The sequence below is a fragment of the Lepidochelys kempii genome, chromosome 4 (genome assembly GCF_965140265.1).
Source record: "Lepidochelys kempii isolate rLepKem1 chromosome 4, rLepKem1.hap2, whole genome shotgun sequence".
Classification (NCBI taxonomy): Eukaryota; Metazoa; Chordata; order Testudines; family Cheloniidae; genus Lepidochelys; species Lepidochelys kempii.
This window is the reverse complement of record NC_133259.1, coordinates 60,007,564-60,019,083: the sequence shown is the minus strand read 5'-3', so window position 1 is coordinate 60,019,083 and position 11,520 is coordinate 60,007,564. Positions and strand designations below refer to the sequence as shown.

The 11,520-nt window shown below is 37.6% G+C and overlaps 1 protein-coding gene across 1 annotated transcript in view; it reads right to left on the bottom strand.

Annotated features, from left to right (window-relative positions):
* Positions 1 to 10,567: 10,567 nt before the first annotated feature.
* The window catches only part of RBM46 (RNA binding motif protein 46), a 39,225-nt gene continuing 38,272 nt past the window's right edge, over positions 10,568 to 11,520 (bottom strand). Inside the window, exon 4 of the mRNA XM_073341422.1 lies at positions 10,568 to 10,767. Within this exon, the coding sequence (XP_073197523.1) occupies positions 10,568 to 10,767 (200 nt within the window). The remainder of the gene's footprint in view (positions 10,768 to 11,520) is intronic.

The following is an 11,520-nucleotide window of genomic DNA, read 5'->3' as shown; positions in this document are numbered from 1 at the left end:
TGTAGCAAAAGTCTTTTAATAACAGAGAGAAACAATGTGACATTATGTTGGGGAAACACCACCAACAGGATTCATAACACAACCCATGAGCAAAAAAAAAACCCACCCCAAGCAAATTGGGGCATGTCCTTTCCCTTTGGTTCTTGAGTCCAGCAACCCCAAATCACCCAAAGTCCCAAAAGTCCAATAACCCAAAAGTCTCTGTCCCTGGTCAGGGCAGCCCCAGAGTTCAAAAGTTTATCTACAGAGCTTTACCTCCCAACCTGGGTGGAGATGGGGGCAGAGGTAAGAGGCACCTTACGTGATCTGAAGCTGACCGCCCCACAGCTCCGTAGGCCTTTGCTCTGCTCCACCAGCCGCCCCACAAACTGCTTTGCTCACCTCCGCTCTGCGGCCCACATGCAGCTCCCGCCGTCCCACGAACTGCTCCACGTCGCGTCCTACAAGCAGCTCCCGCTGTTCTATGAACTGCTCCATCAACCTGTCCACAAGGCACTCCAGCCATCCTGCAAACTGCTCCACAATATATCTTCAGGCTCCCCCACTACTTAACACAACCGTCAGTTCAGCTCTTTGGTGAATTCAGCTTGTAGTAGGGGAGCCTCAGTGCTAGTAGACCATTAGCCCAAAGCGAGCTCAGCAGCCTGTAACTAGATTTCTAATGACATCAAAATTAGCTCTGATATTCCACAGTGGAGAGAGGAGGAAGTGCAATTAGCATAGGGCCCATGCCACCAACTATTAATACTTGTCCCCAACCTCTCTCAATTCACAGAGTTTTGGAACCCATGACCCTTGCCTAGCGAGTGCTACTTAGTTGATGGTGAGTCCCTCCATCATAACAAAAGGCCAAGTACAGTTCCAAGCACAGTTCCCATAATCAGGGTAATAGCAATTTATTCTTCCTGCCCCAATAACAGAGACACTGGGGATCCCACAGCAGCCAAAGTGACCATTTGGGCAGCTATGGCCTCATTCTAGGCGTGGTGGGTGTGCCTATGCAAATGAGATTGGCCCCTGAAGTTCTTTTCCACAATTTGCCACACCTCACCACCAGATGTCAGGGTGGAGCTCATCCTGACACTGCTTACAGTAAAATACCCTAACCAATGGACTATTGACTACAATATGGACGGCTCTGTGGTCTTTCATGAGAAAGGGCTGACCTGACTTAGATGCCTAACTCCACAAGAGGGTTCATAGCTGAGAATCACAAGCAGAGATAAGCAACAAACACCTAAGTACCTTTGTGAATCTTGGCCTTAAACCACTGCATTTAACTCCTGTCTTGCTGAGGTGGCTCCCCACTCAGCTTGCTTGCTTCGGATAATCTCTTTTATTGGTGCCTAATTCTCCCTGTGCATTGTATGGGATGCCTAGAGGCCTGCCTCAGGGCTGAGAATTCCACCTGGTGACTAGGAGTTAGGCACTGCAATGCCTAAAATCCCTTTGTGAATCTAGCCCAGTGATCGGCAACCTTTGGCACGTGGCCCATCAAAGTAAGCTCCCTGGTGGGCCAAGCCGGTTTGTTTACCTGCCGCATCCGCAGGTTCAGCCGATCGCAGCTCCCAGTGGCTGCAGTTTGCCGCTCCAGGCCAATGGGTGATGTGGAAAGTGGCAGCCAGCACATCCCTCAGCCCACACTGCTTCCCACAGCCCCCAATCGCCTGGAGCAGCGAACTGCAGCCAGTGGGAGCTGCGATCGGCTGAACCTGCAGACGCGGCAGGTAAACAAACAGGCCCAGCCCGCTAGGGGGCTTACCCTGGCAGGCCACATGCCTATCCTTTATCTAGCCCTATGCAAATATGTCAGTCAAGAGGAGCTCATCCATCCTGACCACACTTGATAGAAGAGTATTCAATGTATGCAGTGGGTTTTCCCTTTGGTCGTCCTTTATTCTTATGAATTTAAGAATGGGAGCATGACCTTAACATACAGCTCAAGATCTCGTTTCTTTTGCCAGCTGACTTCACTTACTCCTTTTCCCTGAGATGGCTTACCTCTTTTTTATGCTGGTGGTATGGTATATCATAAGAGCTTCTTGTATTCTTTTCACTTACTTCTTCCATAGCTGTAGTCACCACCTTAACCCTTTCTCAAGCACAATTTCTTCATTTGGTACACCCCGAATTCTCAACAAGCTGGATCGCTTCTTATCAGGTGTCTTCATAGAACCACAATGGGCTGAATCAGAGTCCACGGAGGTCAATATAGAAGCTTTCATTTATTTTAATGAGCTTTGAAGCAGCTCTTAAGACATTAATAAAGGATTCAATGAACTATTAACTCTTTTGTTTCTTCTTTGAATTCATTGGGAAAGAAGATGTGAAGCTCATGTGATAAAAAGGCAAAACATAGAAATATAGGACTGGAAAGGACTCATGAGGTCATTTAGTCCAGCCCCCTGCTTGAAGGCAGGACCAAGTATTCTTAGACCATCCCTGACAGATGTTTGTCTAACCTGTTCTTAAAAATCTCCAAGGATGGGATAACACAATTTCCCTGAGTAACCTATTCCAGTTACCTAGCTACCTTTATAGTTATAATTTTTTTCTAATATCTAACCTAAATCTCCCTTTTTGCAGATTAAGCTGATTAGTTCTTGTCTTATTTTCAGTTGGCATGGAGAACAATTGATCACCATCCTCTTTATAACAGCCCTTAACATATTTGACTGTTAGCAGGTCCCCTATCAGTTTTTTTAAGACTAAACATGCAGTTTTTAAAACTTTCCTCACAGGTCATGTTTTCTAAACCACTTATCTTTTTTTGTTGCTCTCCTCTGGACTCCACTTTGTTCACAGCTTTCTTAAAGTATGGCACCCAAAGCTGGACACAGTACTCAAGCTGAGGCCTCACCAGTGCTGCGTATAGCCAAACAATTACCTCCCATGCAACTAGAGCAAGATTTTTATATAAAATCTCCTACTTCAGCTGTTTGTTTGAGTTTTTTCAAGCAGTGCTAACATAGGTATTGTTACTTGTATTGTAAAAGTCTCTGTCTTAGAAAATTTATTAAACTGACAATATGTATTGTAACTTGAAGATAATGTAAACTCTGTATAACAACTTTAAATCATTTCAACAGTTGACAATCTGTCTAGCTGGTCTTGCTGTCCTCACCTTCTCTCTTCTTCCACCTCAACATTCAGCAATGCTTCAAAACACTAGCAGTGTTTAGAGATTCTATAACGGACATTTTGTCATAACTCTTTTAGTGGTAGGATATGAATATATTTTGGTTCACTATGCAGTTATTTATTGTCCATAATGAACGGAGTGCACTTTGTTACTATATCTTACATATTATAAGAAATATTCTTTCTGAAATACATATAGAAAACAAATTTATTTTAACTTGTTTTTAAAAGTTGTAAAGTATCTTTATTACTTTATCTACACTAAGATTATTTGGAGAGAACATTCCCATTACAAAAGGACATCTGCTTATATATGCATAATTATTAATCACTACATTGATTTTTGTAAAAGCTTGCGTAATTTTATGAAATTGATATCTGCTTAAATGCAATTAGAATTTGTCCATCAGCAATTTTATTTAGATTTAACAGAAATGTTACCAAAAAATCAAAGAAACACGTTAATTATCAAGTGCACAAATTGCCCATTTCGTGCTTTGTTTAATTAACTGCCATGGTTCCTTATAAAGCAGCTATTGTACCTCTAAAGCAGAATTTTAAAAAAAAACTAAACTAAAAATGTTTAATTCTATAATGATTAAACATTATACTTAATTGGAATTGTCTCCAATAACCATATATAGGTAATTGAGTAACTATTTAGTTTTTACCCAGCTTTGCAATTCTCTGCATCCTGGATTTGGCGGATAGTTCTACTTTGTAATTATTGTGTGGTTATTTCTCAATAATTTTATGATATGTAATCCTCTGTATTCAGATTGGCTCATAGACATTGTTAGGGATTTAAATGATCACAAAACAGTTAATTTATCAATAACCTTGTAAATATGCAAATCTCTCTACTATGATTGGCTCATGACTCAGAATTTTCTAGCAACTTGTAAACAAGGGGGGCAGAGTAAAAAATGTGAAAAAAATCCACTCTCACTTATTTACCTTCCACTTTTTCAAGTGGAAAAAAAATTAAAAGTGAGAGTGGGCGGTATTCCCATCTAAACTTTTAATTTTTAAATCAATAAAACATTTCATTTAGAATTTTTTGCCAAAAAATCAAAATTTTCCAAACCCCTGATTTTTCTTCTTTATCTTTGTAAACACTTAATTTAAAAAAATAAATCCAGTAATTAGGAAGCATTTTCTGCAATCCCAGCCATTATACAGGCTATGCAAAGTGGAGGCTGCTTACACTTTACCACATTCATGTTACAATGAGCACCCCATAAGATCTAAGCAGAATCTAGGCCTAAGGGAACACTGAAAACAAGAAAGAAATAGAATCGCTTTTGAATTATCACGTTGGGTTTATACAGTAGAAAAATTCTGCAGTGTGGTATAAGGAACAAGGGTATATCATGAGATTGAAATGTATCAGACAAGTATAAATCTAGTATGAAATGGAAATGCTACCTATCATCACAAATCATGACAGGCTACAGTGCTGTGTATCTAGGAATGTAAGAGATTTGCCCAGACTCAACCACAGCAGCATTCCTGTGCCAACTCTTTCTCTAAACCAAAAAGCAAGCTATGTCATTTTGGGCAGCAATGTAAAATAAAAACAATTGGATGTTGTATTCCTAGAGAATCAAATGGGCAGAAATACCCCACTGCACTAAATTATTAGCTTGCTTTGAAATAGAATGAGCTAATAAAATATGAATGTTGTGAACTGTTATGGACATTCTTGTTTTACCATTAGAGATTCTTTAGTGTATGCATAAGAGGCAGCATGAGAACTGTTTGCAAAGATTCAAGAGTACTTGAAGCTATTTATACATTATTTTCATAAGCTATAATGTTTAGGAATTTACTTTTTTAGGGATTTTATTTTTATAATGCTTAGTATCTTTCACTCAGCTTACCATACGGAGGTCAAGTCCTCACCCAGTGCAAACTGAAACAGAGCTTATAACAATTTGTATCAGCTGAGGATCTACGCGCACCCATCCCAGTGCCGATATCTGCCTTCATCACCGTGATCGATCAGTCCATCAGCCCTCACAGAGAGAGCACTGATCATAATGCGTATCTGTCTTAATATCCTTGAGAATGTCTTGTATTTATCTAAATGTGTACATTCCTTTTTTCTAAGTCTAGGATTTAAATAACATTGTTATGAGAGTACAACTCTTCAGAAAGTGCATAAGAAATCAAAATACTTGTTGCAGTAATCTTGAAAATTTGGACATGACCACAGATGCCTTTTCTTCCCTAGAAAATAAGGACCTGTTGATAGCAATGGTGGAGGCAGCAGTGCATACAGGACATGCGTATTTTCTCTATCATGCACTCTAACCTGAAGAAGGTGGTGGGTGAGCCCATCTACCCTACAGCTTCAACCAGTAGGAAATGGGAAATAACTACAAAGTTGGCTAGGGTTATAATGTAAATTCACAGTAGCATCTAGTCACATTTTAGAATTAGGTAGAATGTTTGTAGAAACTTTATATACAGCAGCATTTCCTAAAGTATTGGGCGCAGCCCACAGCGAGGCTTGAAGGCTAGCTGGAGAGGGGCAGATGTATAAATTAAGAAGGGCAGACCTTTTACAGCACATCTCTTCTTGTCTTCACATCAAGATTGGATGCCTTTCTTCAGTCAAATACATTATTTCTCTCATGACTTGGGTAGTCATTTGAAATTCTATGGCCTGTGTTATACTGCAAATCAAACTAGATGATCCAATGCTCCCTTGTAGCACTCAAGAAAATAAGTCTGATTTCTTGGTAGCTTAAAACAATATGCCTGTGATAGAAAAAGTTCCACTAGAAGTGTTATTCACAATGCATTATTCACTTTACAGGGATGAAAGGAGTTTTCTCCTATATAATCATCCAGTTGCTGATGATGTAGAAATGAGAGAGAAAACTAGCTTTTCTGTAGTACAGCTATGGGCAAAAATAAATGTTTCTTACCATGACACGATTTCATTTTCCTGGAAATAACTGTGCTGAACTGGAGCTATTATCCATCATCCAGTATATACTCTTTTTACATAGAAAATAGACTTTTACACAATAAATGAATAAAAAAGCCTTTTTGGGTGACACATATTATTTGAATTCCATAGTTTGGTTTAAGGAGAAAGGTTTAGAGTTTTTGCTGTATAAAGCTATCCCTTCCATTGTTAAAAGGATCATTTAACTTGAAGTCCTTGTTTTTATGTATTGGCAAATGCTTCCCTCTGCAGGAAATTGGAAGTCAATTACAGCTACACCCTGTTGCAACATAGAACATAAATGTCCAAGAAACAAGATAATATAATTAGTAGAGGAGAATCCACTTAATTAGTTCTTTATTAATGGCATAACATATCTAGGCTCATGCTCTGATTTGCTCAATGATTCAATCTGTGATGTCAGGCAAGTCAATGCTTTCTATGCCTCAATTTCCCCATCTGTAAAACAGTGATATAACCCATCTTTCTAAAGTACTTTCAAGCCTTTAGATGTTATATTGGGGGAAGTATAATTAATTAATACTATTTTGTTTATTAAATGGAATCCCTACTATTGCCTGCAAGCCTGGCACCAGTACTGTGCTTAAAAGGTGTTAAATTTAGCACAAGTTTCCTGCTGTGCAACTTTAGTTAAGTTCTGGCTCATAATTTATGGCTGCTAGGTAAGTCTATATTACCTAGTTTCATTTAGGCAGTGCCTGGCTGTTAAAGTGCAAGACGGAGAATAAAGAGGTCTGAGTTCTATCTGCCACAGATTTGTAGAACAGTTTGTTTTTTTGTTTTGTTTTTTTTGTTTTTTTTAATAAAGGTAGTAGTTGGCTATAGACATTTTTGAAAATTCCACTAAGCACCTAACTCCCACTGGGGATTTCCAATAGTGGAGATGCCATTTAATAAACAGTAATAAATAATTATACTTTGCACTTATGTAGCATGTATAAATGCTCTAAAGTATTTTACAAAGATGGGAGTTGGACCGCTAGGCGCTTTTGAAAGTCCTATTAAGCATCAATCTGCAGCTTTAGGTGCCTACATGCCTTTTTAAAAATCAGGCCCTGTCTGACTCTGTGCCAGTCCTTTAATTGTACTGTGCCCTGGTTTCCCAATTTCTAAAATGGGGATAATAGCTCCTTACAGAAGTTCTGTAAGACTATTATTGTAAAACTCTCTGAGTTCCTTGGATAGAAAACACTTTGTAGGTACAAATATTCAGTTAGTATTAAGGAATTAACTATCTGGAGTACTCTGGTAGCTGCTCTCCCTGCTTCTGCCACAGAACCCTAGTATAACACTGCATCTGCAGTAGCAGGATGGCCGCAAATACGTTAGGAAATTCTTTATGAAGGAGCAATATTTTTGATAAGTAGCATGATGCTGTTGGTTAGAGTGCCAGCTTTCAGCACCAAGATTCAAATCGTGAAGGGGTCATTTAATTAATTGCAATGCCCCCAATCTTCAGAAGTGACAAAACAGTATTCAGTGCACAAGACAGGGGCAGAATGGGAAAAGGGTATTTTACAACTAACTTTGACACCTCAAGCCCAAGAGCTATTCAGCCATAACCACAGATTTTGGGCCTTGGGACTGATTCAAGTTGTGGTGGCTTGTAACAGCCCCACTAGCAGGGACTGCCAGAGTGCCACAAACTCTGGCCATACCTCTGTGGCTCCCAGCATACACCTTAGTAGGAGATGGGGAGGGCACAGAGTTGCCAATGTCAACTTCCCTGATGCTGGGGAAATCCTCTGACTTAGCACAGCTTTAATAGTTAATTGGAACAAAGGGGGCTTAGCACAGGATGATCTACACAAAAAAATAAAGTATCTTTCCAAGATTTGTTATATATCCTTACAGTGTCCCCTCTCAAAACTAAACTATTTATTGTATCACAGATTTGTAAATGGATTCCAATTTTTTTTTACCAGCATGTACAGTATTAGTATAAATCACAGTACACAATTCAATTATTTTCCTATAATTTTTCAAAATTCAGTGAGTAAAGCTTTGTGACAACTGTCCTTCCTGAAGATTAACAGGTTCCATTGAGAGATTTCTCAATTATCTGAAGACTGTGTAACCAGCACATTTGTGTAATGTATCAAAGGAGAAGACACTCAGGCAGATGCATTTGTTGAGAATTTTTAAATTGCTTACTCTATATAAAGTGTATATACACATGCTACACACAGCTTCAAACACACAAGTGGGTCAACATTCACTGAGCACCAGCCATTTCTTTAGCTTATTCCTTACAACACTGTTAACTCCAGAATAATCAGACAAACTTTCCTTTCAGAGGAACTAAAATTTCCAGGAGTGAATACATTCTGTATTTAGACCCAACCCAGCTTACATACAGCCAACTATTGCTAATACAATTCAATTTTAACAAGTTCTTTGTAAGACTTTTTACTTTTGGTCAGTCAGTATTTGGTACAGCAACAATAGCTTTAATTACCTTCAGGAAAATCATTATGAATCTGGTTACTAAAGTCATAATGATAATCTGAAAAGGATTGAATTTATTCCCCTTTGCAAAGCCCATGTAGTCTTTGCTCAGAGTATGAAGTGGGGGTGCACAGATTAAAACCACCACTGTGCATGCAGACTGCATGGCTGCAATGTAGTCCCAGCATTTATTATTCTATCCTACAGGCTTCATACAAAGTGGCTGATACCCCACCCTGCCCCATTAGATGAGTAGTCATGAAATCCCATAACCATCCCACAGCCGGCCCCAAGAAACCCTCCATGCAGGCCTATTCGTAAGTGGCATGGAGGCCCCACATGTCCTCTACACTTGTGATCTCTCTACATCGACAACAAGCTTTAAAGTTCCAGAGGGCATTGCATGGCCTACCCCACAAAGGAAGATTCCCTCAAAAGCATTACAGGAATATTTCACACTTTTGTACACACTACTGCTAGTGTTATGTTTAACCCTAGTGTCATGGAAGGCGAATCCTGGGGGAAGGGTTTTAAAAGGTTATTAATAAATATACTATCAATACCAAATGAAGTGCGTTTTCTTGTATATGTACAAAACTCAGCATATTTTCACATATGCACAAGTGACTGGTTAAAGAATGTTTCAATATTAAAGAAATCATCATGAAAATTATTCAAAAATAATTTGAGCGAAGATAAAGGATTTCTGATACCTCAAATTCAAAATTGCAGATTATACCAGGCAATTTGTGCCTCACTCTCAGGTTAAGATTCTCTGTTTTAAGGAATCTTTTTGATTGAACATTGTACAATATAATAAAAACTGAAGTAATTTTTTCCTGTATCAAAAGCAAAAGTGTGCTAGACTGATGTTTTGAATTCTCCTATACCAGCCACCCATGTTATTCCTGAGCTGACAGATAAACAATATTAGTATTCTGATTATATTTGCTTCGTGTTTAAGTTTCACTGACCAAAGGAACAAGAGTCCCAAGGTTGGTCCACATCGAATTTTCTTATGTAACAGTGAAACATGCCAAGCTAGTTTATGAACTCCCAGCCCATTCACACACCATCTCTAAAATTAAGTTATTTTACCCTCAAAGCCGCCTATTTACCAAAAGCATTAAGCAAGTGCTTAAAATTAAGTTCATATGTAAGTGCTTCCATTGAAGTCAAAGGTAGCTTTGCCACTGAACTCTATTGGGGGAGAATGAGGCCCTAAAACTCTATCCACTTGTCTCTAAAATTACTGTAAACAATGTTGAGTGTTCAACAATATATACAAACCCCACAAATATATTTTAAAGAACAGCATAAATTTAATGTCAAAATATTTGAATTCAAGTACAGAAATTAACACATGATTTCAACATTAAAAAAACAGGACAACTCTTTTTTTAAAACAGAACTACTATACAGGTAATACCAAAACACAGATGAAGCTTAACAATTTTAACTCTGAATAAATTAACAGCACAAAAAGTAAGATAATTTACTCTATTACTAAAACTATGCAAAGGACCACAATAGTAAATTATATTTCTTTAAATTTTAAAAAAAAAAGTGTCTTAAAATCTTCCTTTTGCATCATTTTCCGGCCACATAATAGTTGCCTTCTGGCTAAATAACTACTAATCTTCAACATAAAAGCGATCCTTGGTAACAAGATTACAACCAATATTTGCACAGATTAAATTAAAGAGATACTATTCAGCAAAGTAATTATTAGAAAAATTCTTAACATAAGCCACTGGGTTCTATTGCCCACACTTTGACCAGGAACCATAAACAGATAAAAGAACATCAATCTACAGTACTCAGGCCAAGAAAAGTAACGTTTTTGAACTTTATCTTTTGACAAATGCTTATATTTACTGAAATGTGAAAAGTTCCCTATATGGAAATAAATATATTTTACTCACGAAAATTAATAGTGTAGACCCAATTAAAAACTAAAAATGACAACTTTCATATTAATGCTGTACAACTTTTTCTTCAAAAGAATGAGGCCTCATTAGAGATATATACTCGCTGTCCAACATGGCTGCCATTAGCAAGCAGAATTGTTGGTGATAAGGGGTAGCTTGGATAAAAATAAGGCTTTGATGTGTATGGAAGCATGCTGGGTGTCCCAGAAGAGAGAGTGGCACTAGCAGGGGAAATGCTATTTACTGAGCTGCGACGAAAATTGTAGTCTGTAAATAAATACATGAATAGTTACTTTGCATGTAAGTCTATAGATACAAATTTAATTCAAAGAGACAAAATGGACTACTACACAAAAAATCATTTTCTAACATGTTTCAAACCTCAATATTTTGATGATAGCAATGGAGACTATGCCGATCTGTCGCATTGCAAATCCTGTTTTACCAGTATGTGACACAAAAATACTTCACTGATATACTTGTATACCAGCACAGATACCACAGATTTGACTGGAAAGGTATCTTTCCATAAACAATTTTGTTTTGCATCTTTCTACCTTTGCAGAAACAAATCTCTGATTTATCTTGCTACCACAAGATATTAATTTTCTTCCAAATTAGATCTCATACTGAAATACAGGGATTTCATCTATGAAAGAAGAGGTGTAGCCAGTTCATTTTTGCTTTTTTCTAAGATTTATTATTTACAATACAAACTGATAGAATCTTCTCTAAAACTACAGAAATGTGGAGGGTGAGGTATTCTAACTAGATTACTTTGCCAATATCTGATTTACATATTACTCCAAACCTTTTATAAACGTCTAGTTTACTTACCAATTTAAAGTATTACTGGTAAATACAATTTTAAATAAATCATCTCTTTAAAACAAAAACTATATTAATCAAACATCAGCTAAAAGACAAATAAAACGTAATAAATTTCACTAATCTTTAAAGTAAACCATTTAAAATACAGAGATGTTATCTGTAGAATTGTTGTTTCCCAATAAAAACACA